General features: G+C 49.5%; 4 protein-coding genes and 1 non-coding gene across 5 annotated transcripts; 4 read left to right on the top strand and 1 right to left on the bottom strand.

The window, feature by feature from the left end:
* The first annotated feature begins 3,166 nt into the window (after positions 1 to 3,166).
* SMAC4_00093 (uncharacterized protein) lies at positions 3,167 to 6,200 on the top strand. The gene is made up of 3 exons (XM_003351503.2): positions 3,167 to 3,312; positions 3,376 to 3,640; positions 3,701 to 6,200. Exons 1-3 carry the CDS (start codon positions 3,202 to 3,204, stop codon positions 5,704 to 5,706), a joined length of 2,382 nt encoding a protein of 793 aa, XP_003351551.1. The 5' UTR covers positions 3,167 to 3,201; the 3' UTR covers positions 5,707 to 6,200.
* An 82-nt stretch (positions 6,201 to 6,282) lies between these two features.
* On the top strand, positions 6,283 to 6,364 carry SMAC4_13648. Its single transcript has one exon. It is a non-coding gene; the product is annotated as a tRNA-Ser (tRNA).
* A 938-nt stretch (positions 6,365 to 7,302) lies between these two features.
* SMAC4_00092 (uncharacterized protein) lies at positions 7,303 to 10,158 on the top strand (the record flags this gene model as incomplete). The annotated part of the gene is made up of 1 exon (XM_003351502.2): positions 7,303 to 10,158. The coding sequence occupies one exon, from the start codon at positions 7,303 to 7,305 to the stop codon at positions 10,051 to 10,053; it is 2,751 nt and encodes a 916-aa protein (XP_003351550.1). The 3' UTR covers positions 10,054 to 10,158.
* Positions 10,159 to 11,199: 1,041 nt separating this feature from the next.
* Positions 11,200 to 12,177, top strand: SMAC4_00091 (uncharacterized protein; the record flags this gene model as incomplete). Its single annotated transcript, XM_066089380.1, has 1 exon — positions 11,200 to 12,177. One exon carries the CDS (start codon positions 11,200 to 11,202, stop codon positions 12,175 to 12,177), a length of 978 nt encoding a protein of 325 aa, XP_065946875.1.
* Positions 12,178 to 18,304: 6,127 nt separating this feature from the next.
* SMAC4_00090 (uncharacterized protein) lies at positions 18,305 to 20,994 on the bottom strand. The gene has a single exon (XM_003351500.2). The coding sequence runs from the start codon at positions 20,974 to 20,976 to the stop codon at positions 19,348 to 19,350; it is 1,629 nt and encodes a 542-aa protein (XP_003351548.1). The 5' UTR covers positions 20,977 to 20,994; the 3' UTR covers positions 18,305 to 19,347.
* Positions 20,995 to 23,101: the final 2,107 nt, after the last annotated feature.

Here is a 23,101-nt window from a genome sequence, read left to right as displayed (position 1 = left end):
GCGAGAGTATCTGAGCGAACTGGAAGAAGAAAACAAACAAAAGATAAGAAAAGCAGAAAAAAAATACTTTACTTCGCTGGGAAAACCCAGACCACGCTTGTGAAATCGGCTAGGTGTTTTAAGATATTCGCTAATAGATATTCACCTCCTCCACATGTTCCTTTAGATATTTCGCTAGATTTTTTTTCTTCGCTGGAGATAAGTATACTCGCTAGGTACACTACGGCGAGTGGACTCACCATGGGAGAGTGCCCAGGCCTTGCCCAGACAGCTCTTCCATAGTTGTCGAAAAGTTCACCCTCAATGTAAGTCGAACGCGTAACTTTCGAATTTCTTAAGAGGCAACGCGGGAGCCACTCTGCCACTGAACCAGTTCTGGCTGTTGTTATCCACTTGACCTGAGCGTTAAGCCTATAAAGGCATAGACGTCTCCGAATTTCCCCGCACAAACAGTTGAGATTAAAAGTGTTATGGTCCTGCAGGGTTCGCACTTGACAGCGTCGTTTTATCTTAACGAACTCTGACAAAAGGGATGAGAAGGCTTTCGGCTCGGTCTAAAATTGTTCTTTCTTTCTTTTATTTCATTTTTCCCCATTCCTGCTTTCTGCCTGTCTACTTTCGGCTCTGGCATGGCAAGGACATGGAATTGGCATGACATGCAGATGGTGGGCATGGCTTTCGGTGCCTCGATACGCTTGCGGAAATGCAACATGGCGTTTCATGAGCTCTGATTCGGTGGGAGGGGTTTGTCTGAAGAATCAAGGAGGCTGGAGGCAGACAAGAACGGGAGATTTTAGTCGGAGGGGGAGCGCTTGTTGGAGGGGTAAGGTAGGGTGTCCGTGTAATCTGGCTGGTAGGTGCGAGGTAGACTGGAGGTAGCGTATTGTAGGTGCGGCGTCATGCCGGTATGAGAGACTTGAATTGCAGAATTGCATGGACGGGCTGAGATGTGCCTAGGCGCTGTCATTGTTGTTTTCCGAGTACGAAGATGGAGGTGTTGAAGATGGATGTTGATGACTTGCATCTGTCTTTTTTTTTTTTTTGAACAGAAAAAACAAGAAAAGACGAACGTGGAGGATGATGGTGGGTTGATCTGCCTTGTCCGGATGAACTTCCCCATGGTGATTCGCGGAGATCTCCCGAGCCTGATCTGTACCAGCCATCAATCGACAGTGCCGTGTGGGTAAAAGTAAACAACAAGTGCGGTTTGAGACTGTGAGAGGATCTTTGAGTGGGCAAGAGTGGTCAGATATAGTCTCTGGGACTATAAAACTGACCAACGAAGCTGTTTGTTGTTGTTATATAAGTCGGCAGCCTCCTGCATCGTCTCAGATAGAGTGCCTTCCCTAGTGCCTTGATGGACCAACGATGCCCTGACTAGAAATAGGATACATATGCATGGAACAAGATGGTATGTTTTGATCAAGTTTGGTACCTCTTGTTCCACCAACCGCATGGCCATGCTATGGGACGGATTGGTGTTGACGCAACTGCGACCTCCGGTTCTTTGCATCCAGATTGACATCCAAGCAAATGCTCCAATCGCTCTGTGTAAAGGGATGGCTGCTTGCTGCATGGGAGATGTCGCAAGCTGTGTTCATGCTGGGTGCATCAACAAAGAGAGGCAGGAATGTTCCGAAGCCGCGGTTACGGACATCACTTTGTTCCACTGCTCTTGCTGAGTGAGGTGGTGGGATGAGCAGATGAGACTGGAAGGAGATAAGACAGGAGGAAGCAAGAGAGAGGCACCGCACGAGGGGATAAAAACGGAAGACAAGATTGGTCCGAATTAGACGCGGAAGTGCAATGGCGGGCAGGCGGGGTAAACGTTGGTCCTGTTTCAAAGCAAGGAAACGAGGGAGTGGAAACCGGAAGGAGGCCTGGGGCGCTAGTCTAGGCGGTTCCGGTTTGTGGTTAAAAGAGCCTCTCAAGAGCTCTTATCCCAGCTCTTGTCCCAGGCTGAGCCATCAGGGCCAAGATTCATGCAAGGAGGGGAAGAGAAGGGGAGGAGAATTCATGATGGCTCGGACCTACCTGCCTCTAGTGAACCATACGAGGTAGTCTGAGGCTCACTCTCCCTTCCACTTCTTCCACCGAGTGAGACATTCTTTTCCCTTGGGTTCGTCGCTCACAATTCCACGAACATCAAGGCGCTGGAAACCGAAGACTGCTTACCGTGCTGTGCTTCCACTTATCGTCCTCTCTGCTGGGACCCGACTCAGGCCGGAGCAGGTTGACGGGAGGACCTGGAGAGCGGGGCCTGTGCTGTGGGGCGCATCGGGATCTGACACTAAAAGCGGGCGTTGCTCTGGATACGACGAGAAACAGGCGCCAAACAGCCGCACGCCAGGCCGTCCTCGTCCGTGCTCTGCCCGTCGCAAACACTGAAAAACAGCCAGTGGAGTGGGCTGAGTGGTCGGTGGTTGGTGCTTCAAAGGACCAGGATCCTGTCAAGTAATACCTCCCGTCTGCCATGCACACCACCTGGGTACGTACGTACCTGAAAAGTACCTGAAGAGTCTCAGCTTCGAACCTGGATTCCAAGCAAAAAGTTGCATCTTGGAACGGGCAGAACGGCTCAGAAGTGGAAGTCAGTCAAGATCGGCCACAATCCGACATTTCCTCAACTTCCACTTGGTCCCGAAACTAGGTACCTTCTTTCCGTCATCCCATCTCTCTCTCCCTTCCTTCCTTCCAACTTTCTTTCTTCTCATCACCTCATCCTCACCCACCGTCGCTTTTGTGCGCATTCCTTTTTTTGCTTCTTCCCGGCCAGCGACCTCGTCCACCGTCGCCTGTTCTTCTTTTCCGCCTTCAAGGACGGAATGTTTGTGTGCCTCTTGATTTGAGCGCATCGCATATTTCTATACACTTTCGCGACCCGACTGCTGCGGTGGAATCTCCCGTCAACTCGACTCGTGTAAACCCAGCTGCCCGCCCGCCGTGTAGTTCTAGGCCTCACAGCTGCAGACCAGAAGCAAGTCCCAGCTGCACGTCATAACTCGCCCATACTTTAGACCTCTCGCTGCAGCCAGATACCACCCTATTGGCACGCCCCGCGCCTGAAACTAGCAGCCACATCCTCTCGACACGACGCTTCACGACGACGACAGTCTGTCTCACCGTCGTCACTTGCGCCATACCCATCGTTCCACCCACACTCGTTATACCATATCCGAGAGAGTAAAAGTTCCATCCAACATGGATACCAGCTACCTGGCGCAACAGGTCAACACCATTATCGGCCAGCTGCATGGCTTGTTTGACGAGATTGGTGTTGCCCACAATGATCGCGAGCATAGAGAAGCCGAGGTAAGCAAAAAACATGCAAAGGCGACAATTGCGCGCGTACCAGCTAACCCGTTTCCGAAACAGCTCTTTGCAGCTCTCTCTGAGGCACTGCAGAATCAAGTGCGCCGTGTGACAAACGAGAAGCAGGAGATGATCGAGGAGGCACAGAGGATCATCACAACAATCCGGCAAATGGAGGTGGCTATGGATGATACCAAGAAGGCTCGCCGGTCACTTGAAGACGACGGACTCAAGGTCACATACCCACTCATCCAATGCATTCAGGGTCTCCAAGAAAAGCACAGCCAGGTCGCCAGGGCTCACAGAGAACGGTACGAGGAGATCAAGAGTACGTTTTTCGCACCCTCCTTTCACGAAAACCCCCCGACATGTACTGACACTATTACAGAATTGGCGCAAGCACTTGAATCATACTCTCTGCACCTGGAACCAGGCTTTGTCCGGCTCGAACTACCACCCACCGGACCCGATCAGCCAGTTTCTACAACTTTCGATTTGACCGACTCATATGTGCAGAAGCTGGATGAAGAGTTCACCAGAGTCTTCGAGGAGTACACCCGACGAGTCGCAGCCGTAAAGTCTGTGTCAGAAGAGATTATTCAGCTATGGGCTGAGCTTGGGACATCGCAAGCGCAAACGGATGGTGCTATAGTCAAGTACTACCGGGATGCGCCAGAACAGCTGGGTCTCCACCAAGTAGACATCGAACGACTCCGAGCCAAGAAGGACAAGCTGGCCGATGAGAAGCAGAGCCGGGAAAACCGCCTGACCAACCTCAAGACAACAATTGGAGAACTCTGGGAAAAGCTTGGGGTCGACGAGAGCGCGCGCAAGGCCTTCCTTAACAGCAACCGTGGCTGCGGCATGCGACAGATCAACGAGTTTGAGGATGAGCTGTCGCGCTTGAACGAGCTCAAGCGCCAGAATATGCACATTTTCATTGAGGATGCTCGCGTCAAGCTTCAGGGGCTGTGGGATGCTCTGTATTACTCGGAGGATGAGATGCTTGAGTTCACCCCAGCCTTCTCCGACGTGTACAGCGACGCTCTTTTGGAGGCACATGAGCGCGAAATCACTCGTCTGGAGACCTTGAAAGAGCAGAGAGCTCCATTGCTGTCGCTCATTGACAAGTACAAGAGTCTCGTTGCTGACCGTGAGGAATTGGCGGCCTCTAGCCAGGATGCCTCGCGCTTGTTGATGAAGGGACAAAAGGGCGAGAGACGCGATCCCGGCAAGCTTCTTCGGGAGGAGAAAATGAGAAAGCGGATTGCAAAGGAGCTGCCCAAGGTCACAGTGGATCTCCGCAAGTCTTTGGAGCAGTGGGAAGAGGAATATGGCCGGCCGTTCCTGGTCCAGGGAGAACGGTTCCTTGATGCCATTGAGGAGGAAGATCCCAAGGCCGGGCTTGGGACGAGCAGACCCAAGACACCCGGGGTATCTGCTTCGGCAGTCAAGCCCAGAGAAAGGGCCGCCACATTAAACCGTGCTAACAGTGCCCATGCGTTGAGGGGACAACCACCAAAGAGCCCTACCAAGACTCCAAGCGCCAGCACCTCGGCACTCCCGGCGAGGAGCGCCACTGTGAATGGGAAGACCGGCAGCCCAACCCGTCTCCCAGCGCGAGCGCCCCTTTCAAACCTTACTTTTATCAACAGCGCTCCGGCTGACCGTATCACTGGTCGGCCGGAATCGAGGGTGGATGGGACCGGATCGCTCCGGGGCGCTCCATTGTTGAGAGCCCCGCCACCCAAGATGCGTTCCCTCCTGCCAGCACCGGACCTCGAGAAGCCCAATAACCCTTACAACGGTGCTAATCTTAGGTCGAGCATCACCCTTGTTCGGGAAGTTGAGGCAGAAGACATGTACGACGATCGGGGCTCATCCAGGTCCTCCACTCGGCCTGGTCATTCTAACTCGATCTCGTCGCACACGTCCCGCACTTCACATTCCTCTTTGACTTCCTACACGGCATCACAGTCGTCATTCAAGCAACTGCCACAAGCACCACCTCCGCGCCATATTGCCGACCGCGAATCTGTAGGCTCAGCAGTGTCGGAGTCGGAGAACTGGCAGACGTACGAGGACGGTTCAGATCTTGAGGAAGAGGCCGGGAATCTATACCTGCATAAGGTGCGGGGGGCTCGCAGTCTGGGAGGATTCAGACGGTCGACGCCAGATGATTCCCGACCTCAGTCACATGCTAGCCAGCATAGCCAGTCACAGCACGGGTTTGGGCAGCTTCAGCAGGCGGCGCAAATACGAGCAATGAAGCAGAGCGGGCTTCAACCACCGGCACATGCAGGCCGTGTCGCCTTAGTGGATGCTGACGGGGATAGGATTATGGGTGGGCAAAGCGAGTGGGCTGATGAGGATGGGTATTCTCATTACCATTGAATGTAGGGATTGAAGGATACAGCATGGATAGGCTAGGTCGGTTTGGATGGATTCTCTGGTTTTTTTGGGGGGGGGGTTTTTTCTTTTTTTGTGGCTTTCGATTCCCATTCTGTTTTTACTTTTTCCGTTCTTGTCGTTCATATGGTGATTTCTTCATTCTCTTCTCTTGTCTCATTTACCTTTTCCGGCATTTACCTGGGTTTTGTTGGGTTTCCAGCGGTTGGCGGGATGAAGTATGGGTCGAAAAGGCGGAATTCAGCCACATAGCATGCCATGTACAGAGAGGTTAGCATGAAGTGATGAGTGCAAGGGAATGGAAGGCGTTAAAAGGGATTTGTCTCTGGACATTTTCTTTCAATCACTGCCCGTATATCAAAAAGCTTTCCTTCATCAACACTTTTTCAGCAATTCCGCCTTGCCGGACAAACGAGAACAAACAGAATTACAAGATCTATGTACAATGATCTTGTCACTTGAGGACGTCCTGTTGTCTCTTGATCCGATGTTTTTGAACAATGTAGTGTGCACCACAGGTGGCTATGTAAATATAACACCGGCACTTGTTGTATAACAATAGGCGTGGTGGCAGAGTGGTCTAATGCGCAAGACTAGAAATCTTGTTCCTTCGGGAGCGTCTGTTCGAATCAGGCCCACGTCGCACGATGACCATGAAAAACTTCTTTTTTGACCTTTTTTCCTTCCCTCGTTAGAAAATTCCACATTGTGGTTGTGTGCTTAGACCTCCCTATGGAGGTAAGAACTCAGGGATCATTATAGGTAGGGCGTAGCTCCTCCTAGCTCCTGCCCTCCGTGCGGCTATGCAGGGGCACCCCACCGGACTGGTCCACTGTTACATCAGACGGACCCTGCTGAAACCGCCTGCTGGAGAGCTGACACCTCCATGGGACTGGCGGGATGCGCCCCTGACACTTGACAACCCGCACCTGATAACCTCCCGAACAGGAACCGTACCGCAACATTCTTTTTTCGCTGGAAGAGACGGGACCACTGGTGACGATCCCATTCACAGACGTCAGACCAAATCAGCAAAGGCCTTCAGAAAGGGGGGTCGTTTGTATGGCAGGTCGAATGACTGGTAGCTTATATCTTGACAGCTTTTACGAGGGAAAACAACCTGAACAGAAGCACCCGACCTCAGTCTCGAATCAAACACCGGACGAAAGTGAAAAGCTGCACTGGACGGAAGTGAAAGTGCTAAAACGTTCCTGCCAATCACCGGGATCGCTTCCAGGGGTATTACCTCTAGTGTGCTGACTGCGCGCATCCATCCATCTCCCTGGAACCTCTTTTCTTTGCGGACTCGTCCAAACCCCATCTCTACAGTATTCTCTCCTATGTTCTCGGGGATACCGTAATGTCCAGGTGAAAAAAAAGACACCCAAGACCCACGTTACCAAACGCAGACCGCAGATCCAGTTCCGGTTTCTGCTACTTTCTGCTTTTGGTGGGCACTTTTGCTGTTACGCCGTGGAGGGTATCCGACCTTTTCAACCGTCCCCGTCAACAGCAAGCTAAGGACTCCGGCTGTTAAGAACACCAAGACCAGCACCAACCCCAAGCCCCCAACTTCACCTCATGCCCACCTCAGTAGCTTCCAGCGATGGCCGTGGTCCTGCCAGTTCAGCCTCGTCTCTGACAGGGGGGTCTGCGAATCCCGCTACTTCCGGTCTTGCTGCTGCTCTCAAGGGCGCAACCTTGGCTTTTCAACAACAGCAGAAGACGGCGGCGGCTAAAGGCAGCGATACCGCCGTTCCACGGGGTCTTGGGGTTTCACGGGTACCGACCCCAGGGACAACCGTCTCGGCATCAACCTCTAGGACAGTTGGCGGCAGCAACGGGGCACTCCTGGCGGCCAACATTGCTGCTAGAGAACACTCACCTCCATCAACCACCTCTAAGAACGAAGCATCACGAGTAGTCACCTCAACGCCATCTTCTTCTTCAAGTGTCGGATCAGCGGGCAGGACGAACAGGCAGGAACCGCACGGCCAGGCCGCTGGCGGGAGCTCGCAACAACCACAACATGTCGAAGCTCGGGCAAACGATCATGCGCCAAACAAACGGCCAAAGATGCGCTCGAGGAGGCCTTCTTTAGCTTCTGTGTCTAGCCAAACACCAGGCAACTCCCACTCTCATCCTCCTACTCCAACGACCTCAAAGCCTGGTCCTGAGCCCAAGTCGGCTTCTTGGATTGCTGCAACACTGGCCGCCAGTAGGTCCGGTACGCCATCACCAAGCCCTTCATTGAGCTCAATGAATCAGCAAACACACCCGGTCCTTTCTCAGCAACATATCCGATCAGGCCGAACACGCAGCTCAAGTGTAGCTACCTATGACACACCTTCTCCCCCGGCACTTGATCCCCAACATCTGGACACCGCATCCATTCCACCCACGACATCCTTGGTCGCTATCTTTGACGGTAAACATGAGGAAGCGGAACCTGCCAAGAGAAACAAGAAACCTCGTCCGGCATCGAAAACAGAATATCGCCAAACACTAACGTCGCCATCTCCTACGCCATCGGAAAGCCCCAGCATGGAAAGACAGCCTGGAACCGCTGGAGAACCTGCTATTGCATCAGGGAAGACGAAGGTTGCCCCAAAACCGAAACCTAAGCCAAGAAGGGACATCTCACTCAGTACCGTGGAATCGATAGCAAGCTCGACTGGGGTCATGGAACGGGAGGGCGAGTCCGGTAACCAGGGACAAGATGAGACACGGAACCGTAACGGAGATGTCCGTGGTAAAGCTAGCAGAGAGGGAAGATCTCAAGCCACGGAAACGGGAGCCAAGGGTTTAGCATCCGAGGGAACGAGTGGGCGGAATAGTCAACAGAAGGCTCCTGCAATGCTCCGAACCGTGCAGTCGATGCAAGGGATGGAAACTCCTACGGACAAACGACCATCAACGCCGCCTGTTCCTCAACACGCTCAGATATCCGAGACAAAGATTGTCTCCCCGCAGCCCAGAAGAGTCGTTTCGACACCACGCCTTGAATCTTCTCCGGCTCTCCCAAAAACATCCAAGCCCATTACCAGCCCGAGACCTGACAACAAGCCAACCATCAGGAAAAGTTCTCGGGTTGTCTCGTCGAGCATGGACCAATCTAAGACAACCCGACAAAGCACTGAGACCAGTCTCGGGGACCGCCGTTTGTCTCAAAACTCTACCTCGTCCGACGAAACTTTTGTCTCAGCCTCCTCTAGCCCATCTCCACGACCTCAGTCTCCTGTCAAGGAACCAGAAAGAGTTCGCCCTCGATTGTCCAGGACCAATACCGGCACCTCATCCAGGGCGTCCCGAGTGAGTACGCCGGCGTCTGTGCGGTCGCTGGTATCGCAAACCCGACCGTCACCCATCTTACGCCCGGGGACCGGGCTACACAGTTACAGCACTGGGGCCAGGCCAACTCCTGAGATGAGCCTTGACTCTCTTACCAATGCCATGATAGCCAGCAACCTCGCGTCATCACGTCTGGCAGCACTGACCCAAACATCCGTGGAATCACCGGGCCTTCCACCCGTCCCCCCTCCCCGGCGTGGCCATCGTCATCACCACCACCATCATCCCCATCTGCGCCACCACACACAGAGCCCTCCCCATGCCAGTCCTCTGGTACCACAACACACCGCCGACAGTCTTCCACTCCGAACGGGACCCAGCCGCCAGACAGAATACAGCCACCCAACCAGTCTCCTCAAGACGCTTCGCGCGCCCCGCTCTCATTCAGACGACGAAGACTTGCGCCTAAAAACGCACCGCCACCGCAAGAAGCACCTAGGCGGCAAGAAGCATGCGCACAATGAGGGCGCCCGCCGGCGCTGGCGCGACGAGATCACGATGCGTCAGCGACGGCGGTACGAAGCCGTCTGGGCCAGCAACCGAGGTCTCTTTCTGCGTCCCGGCTTCGCGTTCGAGCACCCGGATAACTGGCAGCCGCTCCCGCCGCCGGACGACTCGCTGCACCAGGTCGACCTAGCGCGGGCGTGGGAAGGTCCCGAGGCGGATCTGGTGGTGAACATTGTGGTTAGGGATATCTGGAGTCGCAGCCGGCTGCCGGTGGACGAGCTGGCGGAGGTGTGGGAGCTGGTGGACAGGCGGCAGTGCGGGGCGCTGGATAAGCAGGAGTTTGTGGTGGGCATGTGGTTGATTGATCAACGACTGAGGGGCAGGAAGATACCGACGGTGGTAGGCGAGGGTGTGTGGGAGAGCGCGAGGGATCGCGTCATGAGTGTTAATGTGAAGGCGCCCAAGGCGCATCACCATCATCATCGTTATCATCATAAGGGGAGGGCGAAGGGGCATTTGAAGGGCGCGTTTTAGGAAGACTCCTTTGGGATGGATGTGCCGATGGCGTGGTAAACATTAGGAAGCGTTGACCTGGACTGGGCATAATGGGATATAGAGTAGACTATTTAATGCATATTTATCTTATTATATCTCATGATTTGTTCTATTTCGGTATATTTGACTTTCATGATATACACTTGTTAAGATGGGTTGGGAGGTTGAGTGTGTGTTGAGTGTTCAAGAGTCTGTCAACAAACCTGCCAGTTGTCGAAGCCCTAGCGGCCTGGTGGGCAGCTGTCGGCTTAACAACCTCTATCGGTTGCACTTCTACAGCCGTCATCCCTACAAGTGCTATCCACTGGACAGGAACAGGGGTTCCGGACAACCTCCACACTTGCGCACTTGCCCCGCGGAGCCGAGGCATTCACAAAAAGATTCGATCAGATAACTGTGTGCGCGGGCGCGGGGCCTGGAAACAAGTGGTGAAACTGGAAGCAATCTGGGGAAAAGGAACTGGCCTTCTCTTGGTGATTGATGGTTGTGTGTGTATGTGTGTGTGTGTCTGCGCAAGCTGACTTCTGTGGTGGAATTGACACAATCACAGGTTTCTATATAGGGACAGGAACATGAGTAAAGAGCCGGCTGTGTTGAATCGGGAGACTCCGTGCTTCATCAAATAAAGATTAAAAACGTGGTGTTGTTGGATACCGCTCCCGTCCAAAACATTGGAGAAAGCAAGCACGACATTCCCCTCTCCGTCCCTCTTCGTCCCCCTCCCGTACCTTGACACTTTGACAAGTGGAAGCTAGCTCCCCACATCTTACGGACCGAGCATCGGCACATCGACCACCGACCCCAGACCATCATACCATTTCCTCTCTCTTTTTATCTTCTTGGGTCCAGACTCGAATCTCTTGGGAGGAACTCAAGCGAGCTTTTGTTGAGGGACATTATTACCCATTGCTCAATTTCTCCGCAATCTATCTATACACGTGGGAGCTTCCCGTCAACCGAGTGGTTTCCTGTAACTTTTTTGTTTCTTCCCGTCCGTCCTCTTTCCAATTCAACTTAACCGTCTCTCTCCAACAACATCATACCTACCATAGCAATTCGGCAAATCTTCAACCACACATCACGACACCAACCATTACCACCACCCACCCCAAAACAATAATCATAATGTCCGACCAAGTAGCAGAGCCTGTCGCGCCCGTCGCCGACCTTCCCTCCGGGGAGCCCATCCCCCCTCCCTCGGCCGCCGCCGCCCTCGAGCCCATCACCTCCATCGACGAAAAGAAGCCCCAGCCATCCCCAGCGGCGCTGACCAAGGCCCTCCACGCCTCCGATGCCTTCCTCGCCCGGCTCAATAAGTGTCTGTCCACGCCCACCGGCATCGACACCGTCCTCCTCCTCCTCTGCTACACCTCCAAGTTCTCCGCCTCCATCTTGGGTGTCCTCTCGCGCTCCATCCTCCAGCGCTCCTTGCGCGAGTGGCTCGCCGTCATCGCCGGCTCCGTGCCCCAGGGCGCCACCACCGCGGTGGTCGTAGACTCCAAGACCGCAGCGGCCGTCGCCCCCGCCGCCGCCCGCGCCCTCGTCCACGCCAAGCGCCTCAACGCCCTCTCCACCCTGCTGTCCGAGGCCCGCACCATGACCCGTCTCTGGGCCTTGGTAGGCATGTACTTCTGGGGAAAGGGCATCCTGGCCAAGACGGCGGCCGTCTGGCGCGCGAAGCGCAACTCTTCTTCCGTTTCCGCTTCCGAAAAGGAACAGCTCCCTACGGTCACGGAAACGACCATCTCCCTCTTGCAGTTTTCCCTCTGCGTCGCGCTGCAGATCCTCGAGAACGGCGCCTACCTGTCGTCCAAGGGCGTGCTGGGCTGGCAACCCGCGCGCATCGGCAAGGCCTACCTGTGGAGCGCAAGGCTCTGGGCCGCGTACGTGGGCATTGAGATCGGACGGCTCCTGGCGCTGGAGCCCAAGGAGAAGAGGAAGGAGGATAGCTGGAGGGGTAACCTGACGAAGAACTTGGCGTGGGCGCCGTTGACGGTGCATTGGAGTAGCGAGAAGGGGCTGGTGAGCGAGATGGTGGTGGGCTTGTTGGGAAGTATTCCTGGCTTGGTACAGATGAGGGAGTTGTGGGCTTCTACTGCTTGAATTGGTGACTGAAGGAGGGGGGAGTTGAGTTGAGAGATAGATGGCTTTGGATATGTGATAGGGAAAAGCACGGGTATCAATTGATGTTGTCATGTTATGACATATATATATATATTTACAGATGGATGAGGCAAGCGTTGGGGGTGATGTTCATGCTACGTTCTTCCCTTCCGGGAGAGGAAGATATTTTATGATGTTAGGAATCTGTCTGATGCGAATTAAGTCTTTTAAAACGGTGTCTTAGTTCAGGAACATTCCCAAGACAGATAGAAATACGCGTTGAAGTTCTCAAGATCCCTTGCTTCCTCTTAAGAACGCCACCAGACCAGATACCGGGGACTGAACGAAACCATTATGGCCTGGGGACAAGATTATGTCATGTTTTCGTCCGCTCTCTGGCTTTGATGTAGTACTGCTTAATGTCTTGCTTTGCGGGTATCAAGACTTACTAACCACGACACCAACACTCAACATCAAGTTAAGGGAAATCGTTGTCTGGTTTCTATATCTTTTAGGAGTCTTGACTACTGTGTACACTACGCCCCGTTACTCGGCAGGGAATGGGAGGGAAGCTGTCAGGATGACCACTGCACCCATGGGTGAGGTTATTTCCGCTTTTCTTTCCTCTTGTGACAAGCGTCCGATGTCTTAGGAAGGGAGGGGATGTTCCGGCCGGGTGGTGACGGCAGAGGCAGCGACGGAGGGAAAGACGTGGTGGAATGAATCTCATCAAAACACAAACGAGTGTCAATAGAGGTACGTACGTACCTAGTCTTTGGTCTACCGTAGTAGTCATGACCTTCGTTCGAGACTTTTTTTTTTCAGGGACGGCTGCTGCTCTGACGAGGGAAGGGGTATCCCGAGTTACGGAGGTCCTATAGAGTATCAAATATCGTAGGCATTTGCAAGTGATATCAACGAGTTGTTGTCATTCATCTGTACCCATGTCTACCATACTACGTTGTGTTGAGCGGCCAAAGTTAGATTTAGGTCTCTCTTTCCGAGTATCACCAGATAATTTACCATCAGAGGTGGAATATGAGGTTGACGTTAGTTGAACGAATAGGTTTGGATGAAATTAAATGAATATAAGCCGCTTTCAACAAGGACCGAGAGGCTAACAGGGAGTGAAGGGTCAACAGTAACAAGTGTCGAGTACTTCGGTACCTTTAGACACTTCAAAATGAGTAGCCGAAGAGTACCTTGACTGCTTTAAGACTGACGGATTGGTTGGGAATAGAAACGCGAGAACACCGTCACTTCTATCGTGGCTGTCACAGTCCGAGCTACGTACGGATGGGCATGAAAGAATTTGCCATTGAAATAACTCTCGCCCATCATCCCTGTGTCAGGAAACCTTTTATAGAATCTCTCACTAATGCATGAGAATAGCGTAGCGTAGATAATTGTTTTAATAAATCTATCTGATAATGATCTTCTTAATATTTAAGGAGAGAGTTCGTTAATCAAGAGTTAATATTAATATTGCTTTATATAAGTGTACTACATAGCGACTATTATAATTTAAGTGCCTACTCTAGTTTGATGAGGCTGTTAAAGCACTTGCAATAGTCAATTGTAGGAAGTCTTATGTTAATATCTTTTTCTAGTGAAAAAATAATAATATCTTTGTTGTATTAGCTATTATGCAAGTTAACATTAAAATATTAACGATCTTATAATACCTATTTAATTTTTTCTGTAGAATATAGCTATATACTAAGTGTATTTACTATTGTAGTTATTTACTATAAGATACTTCTTATAAATACTATATTCAAATATATAAGAACTGGTCTTCTTCTTTTAGAAAACTATCATAGGTTGTCAAGGAGCTAGTGCCCGCGGCTGAGATGCCTGGCAATCTTGCCAAGCGAGTACTCTACTCTCGCGGCAGGCAACATTGGCCTGTGCGCGCGCACGTCTCTTCTTTAGAACAGCCGGCCAGACTGTCCAGAGAGCGTCCTTTTCTCCTCTTCTCTCTTCGTAGAACCTTATCAATTCTTTTGGCCAGCATCTGTGTCAACTATGCTGAATCTCTTACAGCTTTCAATTTTCTAATCGAACTTCATTTTCTTTTTTATATTATTAAATTGTCTTATAGTATTAAGAGTTTCGCTAATATTTCTTTTGTTGTTTTTATTTTCTTCATTTAATAAAAAGAATAAATCCAAATTGGAATTGTTGATTTTAAAAAAACTAAAAAACTTTATATATTAGAAACTAGGTTTTTGTGACGAACGGCAGTCTGATCTGCCTAAGTGGGATAGCTGAAGGTAAACACTATCAGAAGACGTTCGGTGAAGCTAAAGAGTTCACAACAAGTATGTCTGCAATACTGGTCTCGGTGATAATGATCAATTGACTACTGTCGAACTATCTGACAATCTGAGTTCTCCCGTAGTCCCTTTATACCTGCTCGCCCTCTGCGAGATATCTGTCTCCGGATGCTCTTGTCAAGCCCCATAGGTCTATCTAATGTGTGGTGGCTCACGATGCCCTCCTGGCTCACAGGTGAGCCCTTCGTACTGGTGAGCCCGTGCGTGCGCCTTCCTGATCCGTTGGTCCTGTAGGGTAACACGGCCTTGTCCGTTTGGGTCTTGTTGTGCTACCAGTGCTGTGGTTGCCCCGTGTGTCCTCATAAGTTCGTAACAGTTTTTAAGCTTTTTTTAACAATTATTTACTTTTTAGTATTAAATTGTTTTTTAATGGTAGTGAATTTCTTAATATTGTAAGAGTTCTACGAGGTATACACGCAGGTAGGCCTTGGTAAAAGTGATAATATTCGACAAAGAGGAAAATGGAAGTCTGTACCAGTATGGCATAGAGCTTACAGCTAAATACACAAGAGAGGTGCGGATATTGAAGGTGCTAGAAACGCCAAGGTCGAAAATGTGGTTCGTGCGGCGCACCCCAGGAGTGCACCCAGTTGGAGAGCAGGCTTGGCTTACATAGAGTTCAATCTAGACAAACACCCCCAGGCGCCAGCCTCATGACAAATATTAATAAGTTTAGATACCTTATCTTCACTAGTAATTTTATTGACGTCGGAATTATTACTACTAACTTCCTTTTTATTAATATTAATAAATTATAATAAATTAATTACTGTATTAAAATATCTTAAAAAATTATTCCTCTCCATATATTAAATATTACTAATTGAAAAGATTTCAATATCAATGCTAATATAATTACACGTTCTGAACTCGAAGGATTTACTAAAAATACAAATTCAACTACGCTATATAGGTCTTAATAAGATAGTATAATACTTGTATTAAAATACCTCGTAAATGAGATTGGTATATGTTTTTATAGTGATATTTGGTTTAATGCTGATAATATAGCTTGAGATATATTAATCTTTAAAAGATTTGAAAGTTTTTCAAGAATTCGAAATATAATTATCAAGAATAAAAATTTTATTATTCTTCTTACGAATTTAATAATTGTAATTATTTTTTATAACAATTATAGCTGTTTAAATACTAAATTTAAAATTATAAATAAATTTTCGTATTGCTAATATTTTACTTCTTATTAATGATTTAACTTATTTAATAAAGATTTTTAAATTTCTATTATCCACCTTAATAATGGAATATTCGCTAATACATCTTATTGCAAATTTTTACTTATATTTCATTATAGTAACATTCGCTTCAATATTCTGATAAATTAAGAATACGAATAGTTTTCAGCTACAATCTGAATTATATTGAATTTTAAATTTAATTCATATGTAATATTGATATTTGTCACAGGTTAGCATTGGCTATATAATGTGCATTCCGAGTTCTGCTTTGCAAGCAGAACATTGTCTTATTTTTAATAAGTTTGGCCGTTTGGGCATATACACCCTAGCCTGTCATACCTGTGTTACTTATTTATAAGGTTAGTCACTAAGCTATTCTTGTCCCCATAGGCTACCAGATATAAGACTATCGTAATTTGAAGCAGAGAAGCTAACGAGGTCAATAAATCACTGGCTGACTGACTGACTGACTGGCTTGAGTATCTCAGACATAGCTTCCATGTTTAGTGTTGTACAGCGATCCATTTCCTTTTCTTATTTTCTTCTCCTCATGATCTCTGTTGCGTACTCCCATGTTAGATTTACTAGACCTTGAGGCACCTTGAGGAATTATGAATCCAGTGTCTCTACGCAGATTCAGTAAAGACAATCCACCCATGTCTAGAGTGTCATGACCATCATCCTACCCTACATACACGATGTAAGAACATGATCCGCCACAATTGTAGTGATACTAATGGCCTCTTCAAGCAGTCTTCTTGGAAGACCCAATTGTCAGGCCACGAGCACATCGCAGTATCTGCGCGGCATGAAGGAATGACCTGGTACCTAGATGTCCGAATATCTTTTTTTGTTCCTTGCTTAGGTTAGTTGTGACCATCTTTCAAAATCAAAGGAAGGCGCAACTCAGATAAGGTACGCATCCCAAACAACAGGGTTTTTTTTTTTTTTTTTTTTTTTTTTTTTTTTGAGAAATCCTCATGTTTTTGGGAAGGTGCGACTGCCTCCTTTTGTCCTCCAACCTTTCTTTCACTTTAGGCCTCTTCACACACTGCACCGGATGAAATCTCCGAGCCTCCCTGGTAGACATGTTCTTCGCAAAACGATTCCCCTTCTCCTCTAACCGTCTTGGGTTCCTCTACTACTACTGAAAAGGCAGATTTTGTCCGCCGTCCGGACCTCCTACTAGTCGTAAAATTCTTTCCACGTCATTTTCCACTATTCTATTTATTGGCACATCATCTTCTTACATATTCCAACTTCCCGTCCTGAAAACTGCGTAGTGTGAGTGTATGTGAGAGTGAATGAATCGACGTCATCAGGTGGTCCCGTCGTAGCTTTCAGAATCCTTATCACCGTTGTAGCGGTAGTACTACCTGCACCTAGTACCAAACAGTGTCTCCCAGTACCAGACCCAGACCGAGGGCTCGGAATCCTGTCCTGCTTTGAATGTGATTGTACATATAGCAAAATGGTTCCATTCCATTCGCAAGAGATATCCGGGCGGTTTGACAAAACCCGTCGGGAAAAACAAACAATGCGATTCTTATATAAGTCCTATGTCTGTCTGGACCCCTTTATTTGATTGATTGATTCCTTTATGTATCCGATCTTGATAACATCGTATGAATGACAAAGCCAATGCGGACGTATGGTACTTATGGTGCCTATGCCGTGTTCCGTGTTCCGTAGTGTACCTGGGTGTGACAGATAACCAGAACCACAAACCGAAGATCGGAACTCAATCTGGCAACTGGCACCGTGATGTCTTTCCAGTTCCCGCTGTCGTGCAAGTGTGCGTGCGCAAGAAAAATTTCCAGTCAAGCATTTTGCACCTTATCATCGTTCATTCCGTCCGTTCAGTTATCAACTACTCTTGTGTAGATACCAGCGAAAGCAAGAAATCAGGGCAGGCAGCACCAGGAACAAATGTTCCGATAAAGCAACTGGTGCCGGTATAAGGTACCGATACACCATTGCGAAAGGAAAGCAGATTGGATGGATGGCCGGGAACGGGAATGGGGGATTGTTGCACGGTTCCCGAAGACGAACAACGCATACTATTCGGAATAACATCATTTATTGCCACCGTGCGTACTTGGTATCAAGGAACGGGAGTTTCTGCGTTGGATGGCTACACCAAACGGGCAAGTATGATGAGCGATCGCTGTGGCAGAAAACAAAAGTCACCAGCATGACCAGAAATCACAGACAAGCCATAGCATGATGAAAATGTATGAATATGCTATGTACTAGATACGTATCTAACTGTATGCACTTCTTTTCTCTCTAAAAGGTAAATGCCCATATGCATGCGAAGATTGCAGTGGTATCTTTCATTCCTTCGCCATGTCCAAGTGACCACTAACCAAATCCCCACCCACCCTAGAATAACCAAGTTCTAAACGCCTCTCCAAATGCCATGCCTGATGATGATATGCTAGAATAACGCCGATGATGTGTTTTCCCCTTCCGCCGTCTTCCAGAAAAGCAGAAGCCACATGTGTGACAATGGAAAGGAGATGGGTATGTAACGATGCAATGCCGAAAACCCCCCCCCCCCCAAAAAAAAAAAAAAAAAAGAACGAAATAAGCAATGTACAAGGTGATCTTTCGGGCACAAGATGACCGACACCTAGAGGAGAAATGATGCCAAGGGCCAGAATGTTCCAACTTATCACACCAGTGTTCTCAGCCAAGCAACCACCAACCTCGAAAATCCCGCGAAGACTCGAGAAGACTTTGATCGGGCCGCTGTTGCGTGTTGGGTCATTGGAGGACGTTGGGCTGAGTTTTCCTGACAGAAAACCATTCGATCGGTCGGCAGGCAGTTTTCAAGCTGCCCGGCAGTCCAATCCCGTGCGCATCGTGAAGAGCTTTGAACCATCTTCGAAGCGCAAAAAAGAGGGTGTCAACGGACCCACTCCCACGCATGCCCGCGTGGGAGGAAACCTGACCCATCCGGCGAATTGGTGCCATTGAACCGGAGTCCTTGTTGACCTTCCCAAACCAGCGGCGGCCGATCGGATTCTTTGCACCGAGAAAAAATAAATTATCCTGGTCCAAAGAATTTCCAGAGTTTACTCAGAATTTTGATTGCCAATCATGAGTAATGACCGGCTAAACGCCCCGTCCAAAAGCAATGCCCAGCCGCCTCTGTAAAACCGCGCCAGATGTGTCAGACTTAGGTTTCTCATGTTGGAGTTATGACTGTGAATCAACGACCGCGAGTGTCCTTGAGAACTGCGCCACGCTCGAATCTCATCTCAGCTAGACAGTCCACCAACCTCGCGATATCTCGCGACGCGGCCGGCAACCAATGAGGATAATTGTTTGATCCAACATCACGTGCGGTGGAACTGTGACCGCCAGTTGTGTTGTAAGCTGGTGGATATTGAGCAATGGCCAAAACCTTACTAGATGCAGGACGTCGGTGGCCGAGAGCGCTGCAGAAATGGGCATCGTGGTTGAATTTTGTCGCTCGGGACAGGGTGTTCGGCGGAATGTGACGTAAAAAGTTGCTCTTAGCTCCTTGGAAAAATGCGGAGAGCATTGGTTCCCGTTTAAGCCAGACATATTTTATGCGTCGGGGTCTGGTGTTGGTGGATCTTCAAGACGCGCCGGCTACGTAGCTAGTACGTGTAAGTGACGGCGACCCATCGAGCAGGCACCCCATCGGTCCCAACCACATACGGCTTCGTGCTCGTCTTACGGGGAGGAAGCGCCCATCGAGCTCGGCCCGGCTTCTGGTCATCAAGCTTGCCGCATTTCCGCATCGCCATCTCCATCACTGCAATGCGGATGAAATCCGAGTTCTCACGTATCTCGCGCTGCCTTGGCCCAGGCATAGGATACTCGGGTTTGGCATTGGAGGGTTGCTGCGTCTGCGCCGTGGATGAGAGGCCAACGGATGGGCAAGGGATCCGGCCGGAGGAAGCAGAGGAACCCCGGGCTCGCTGGACCCTATACGTTTGCATCTGGATAGACGCCGTGAAGGTTTTGGTAGTCGGCGCCTGGTTGGCAGAATGAGGCTGCTCCAGCCGAACGGTCGTAGTCGGGTTAAGGTAGCGACGAAGAGCGGCCGTCGGCTCCTCCTCGAGTAGCGGAGGCCTGCGTTCGTCGGTAAAAGGGACTTGTGGGTCGAGTGTCAAGATCGATCGGGTTAGAAAGTCCTCCGGAGGAATAGAGGGGAAGTTTAGCGTAGAAAAGGACTTGGCAGCCTGACGAAGCGCACGCAACGACGCAGTAAGATTCGACTTGAAGGCCGACTTGAAGGGCTTGAACGCGAGCATGGACTGTTTCTTTTCCTCCACGTCTTCTGGCTTGTCCTCGAAAACGCTGAAATCCAACTCATCATCCACAATCTCGGGAGATGACAATGGGTGGTCCTCCAGATCTCCCATGGGGGAAGATACGGGCTCCAAGGACCGCCGGGTTGGGTGGATCTTGCGTTTCCGGTATGGTGTAGGGGGTGTTTCCAGTGACGACAGCGTGTCAGTGTCGAAAGAATCGCTGAGCGATGGCATCGAGTCTGAAGAGATGGTCCTGGCCGAAAGTAGGGATCCAATGTTGCTATCACTAATGGAGGAAGAATCGTCATCCTCCAAAAGCTCGGGTGGCGTAAGAAGCAGGTCCATAGGGCCTTTGTTACCCAACGACAGACTGAACTCCTTCTCAGATTCGTGTGACTGGGCAATGATGGACTCGACTGTCATCCTCCTCTCCCGGAGCGTCTTGGCCTGACGAGCGCTTCGGGCAGCCCTTGGTTTGGGGATGCTCGTCATGGCTAGTAGGGCGGCCATCGAGGGCGGAATGGCATCGGGGGAGTGCACATCCTTGGGACGGTGCGCGGAGTGGTGTCTCCTCTGCTTCTGCTGATGGGCGGCGTCACGAGACTTTGGCCTCACGGGGATCTGAACGGGACTCGAAGGCATTGCCTGGACGTAGGGAGCGGTAGAAGGCATTTCGATAACGGGTTTTATGGTGGTGTTGTTGGTGTTGGTGTATCGGCTTTGTGTTTCCTGGGCATCCTTAACACGAAAGGATCCTGATTCTGGGCGCCAAGAAGGCGATGGTAACGATGTCGTGATAGGAGTTGTCAAAGTTGGATCGGATGAAAAGTCATCGAGTTTCGAGAGCGGTAGGTGAATTTGCATGTGTGGAGGCGTTGCTGTTGGCTTGTAGAGTTGCTGCTTGGGATGGGAGGAATGACGTTGAGATTGCCGCTGGCGCGAGACAAGGAACGAAGAGGCAGTGATCATGATGAAGAGGTATCGGTGCAGGCGCGCTTCATTAATAGGGAAGGACGCAAGCTGTGCCTAGCAGTGGCCAGCCAATGGCGTGTTGCGTGTGTCACTGCCCAGTGGGAACTTGACAGTGGCAGGAAGCTGACCGAAGTACCACAGTACCCAGCTACCAGCCAGCCCGAGGCGCTGGGATGTGAGGCGATTTGGAGCCCTGGAGCCCTGGCGAGGCTTCTTTTCAGTGGGAAATTCAACAGATTGAACACCAGCAGATTGGATGGAAATTAGGTAGGGGCGTGCCGGGCCTCGCGTGTTTGTCGGTGCTGTTGCTGCCGTTGCAGGGGGGCCAGACGACGCCGGAGGGTTCAATTGAGTACGTAAAAGAGCGTCCGGATTGGAAGGTACGACAATGGGGCCGCTTGGGTGGCTTCTGACGGGATCCACCGATTCGGGACCCTTTTTTTCCCTCGAGATCGATTGGGTTCGGAAATTAGAGTTTCAGGAACTTGCGAAAAAGTTTGTAGGGAATGAGGATGAGTCGAGCATGAGTCGAAAGAAGAATGTTTGATAGGTGAAGTTGCCAGAGGTGAGACCTGGGGGAGGTTAAGGTTGGCCTCGATAGTCGGTGGGATCTCTTATCAATCTCAAAAGTGAGTCGTTCGCCTCTTTACTTATTTCGGTTGTGCCTGCCTGGCGTAGCAGCTCGTTGTCGTCACCTGAAAGGCACATACACTGGGCGGGGGTGCTGGGTATCTCTAGTGTAGGCTGTGGTGCTGGGTGCACAAGAGGTTCTCAGATAGTCTTCCTGCAGCGTGCTCTTGTTTCCAGTCATCCAAGCGAATGCCCAACAGGTCCTTGAGTTGGCTGAGGTGTGGCTTGCCGCTGCCCTATCGTGCTCTGTGAACCTGTGCTGCTTTGTCAGGGGGGTGGTAATTGGGTGTCGCTCTCAGTGATCAGTCAGCGTGTCGTTAACTTCCTGCAACCTATCTCGAGACTAGTCACACCAAATAAAGACTGGCCAAGTTTCAGAAGTTAAATTCACACAGACGCGAAGGAACATCCAGATCTACCGTGGCTGCTATGTACACCTTTACTGGGATAAAAAAGGTTAATTTTTGTAATTTTGAATTTTGGTGCAAATCAGTAACAAAAGGTAACGAGGGCAATTACTGAATACTGAGAAAGTACTTTTTTTAAGAAATTTTATAGCAAAGTATCTAGTTTTTTTAAAAGTAGACTTGGAAAAAACCTCAAATCTCATCTTTTTTCCATCTTTTTATCTTTCTTTTTACTATGCTTTCTCAAACCTAAGTTATAGCTTTACGAGGTATTATTATTAATGATCTCTTTAATCTACTACTTTCTTTAATATTAAAGAAAAAAGACTACTATTAGTATTTATTTTAAGATGAAAGAATGAAGATTAGAGAGTTGATGTCTCAGCACGTAAATCTCGAGGGCAATGCATATGAATAATTTGACGAATGTAGTAAATAATTAACTATGAGAAATAAAAGAAGGAAGAGAAAGTGCTGTCTCTAGCTGGCACGATTAAATACAGAGATAAAGTGAGTCTAGAGACGAGAAGAGTGGACCGTTGTGAATAGATGCATACAATCAGAAGGTATGGATCTCAGCTATGACAGTTAAAAAAACATCTTCATCTCACTTAAAAAAAATTGTTCGAATTATTTTCTTTTCTGCTCGCCAAATCAGAAAAGCCTTGACCGGTTCAGTTACTCCACAAAAGCGCAAACTTCAAGTAAATCAAATCCGAACTCCAAGGAAAAATCTTCTCTAAAATTAGCTAAATGAAAATCATTCTTTGGGCGGATTTTCCTCTTTATTTTCCTTTACTACTTAATGAATTTAAACAGTACGCTATTACTAATACTTTGTATGACGGCTGGCACCATCTGAGCTGTTATATGCCTACCATCAAGGCTCCTATTTACATGGGTGCTGTTTAGTTAGATCATCCTATTCACAAGTTTAGCTGTCATCGGTTGTCGCCTGTGGTCTGGATATAAAACCCAGCTCTGGCATCGAGCCTTCTCTTTTGAGATTTCTTCCCTCTTCAGCTTCTTATTCTTAGTCCAAGTTAATAAAATCGTACACAACGTGCTCTCTGGTTACGCCGTGA

This window comes from Sordaria macrospora, chromosome 4, assembly GCF_033870435.1.
Source record: "Sordaria macrospora chromosome 4, complete sequence".
NCBI classification, from domain to species: Eukaryota; Fungi; Ascomycota; class Sordariomycetes; order Sordariales; family Sordariaceae; genus Sordaria; species Sordaria macrospora.
The sequence above is the reverse complement of the archived record's forward strand: the minus strand, read 5'-3'. Positions and strand labels throughout refer to the sequence as shown.

Bases quoted from the DNA above. Each gene is read 5' to 3' on its own strand.
- SMAC4_00093 (XM_003351503.2), top strand. From the start codon at position 3,202: ATGGATACCAGCTACCTGGCGCAACAGGTCAACACCATTATCGGCCAG. The intron at 3,313-3,375 runs GTAAGCAAAAAA...TTTCCGAAACAG, and splicing joins GCGAGCATAGAGAAGCCGAG to CTCTTTGCAGCTCTCTCTGA. The intron at 3,641-3,700 runs GTACGTTTTTCG...ACACTATTACAG, and splicing joins ACGGTACGAGGAGATCAAGA to AATTGGCGCAAGCACTTGAA.
- SMAC4_00090 (XM_003351500.2), bottom strand. From the start codon at position 20,976: ATGATCACTGCCTCTTCGTTCCTTGTCTCGCGCCAGCGGCAATCTCAA.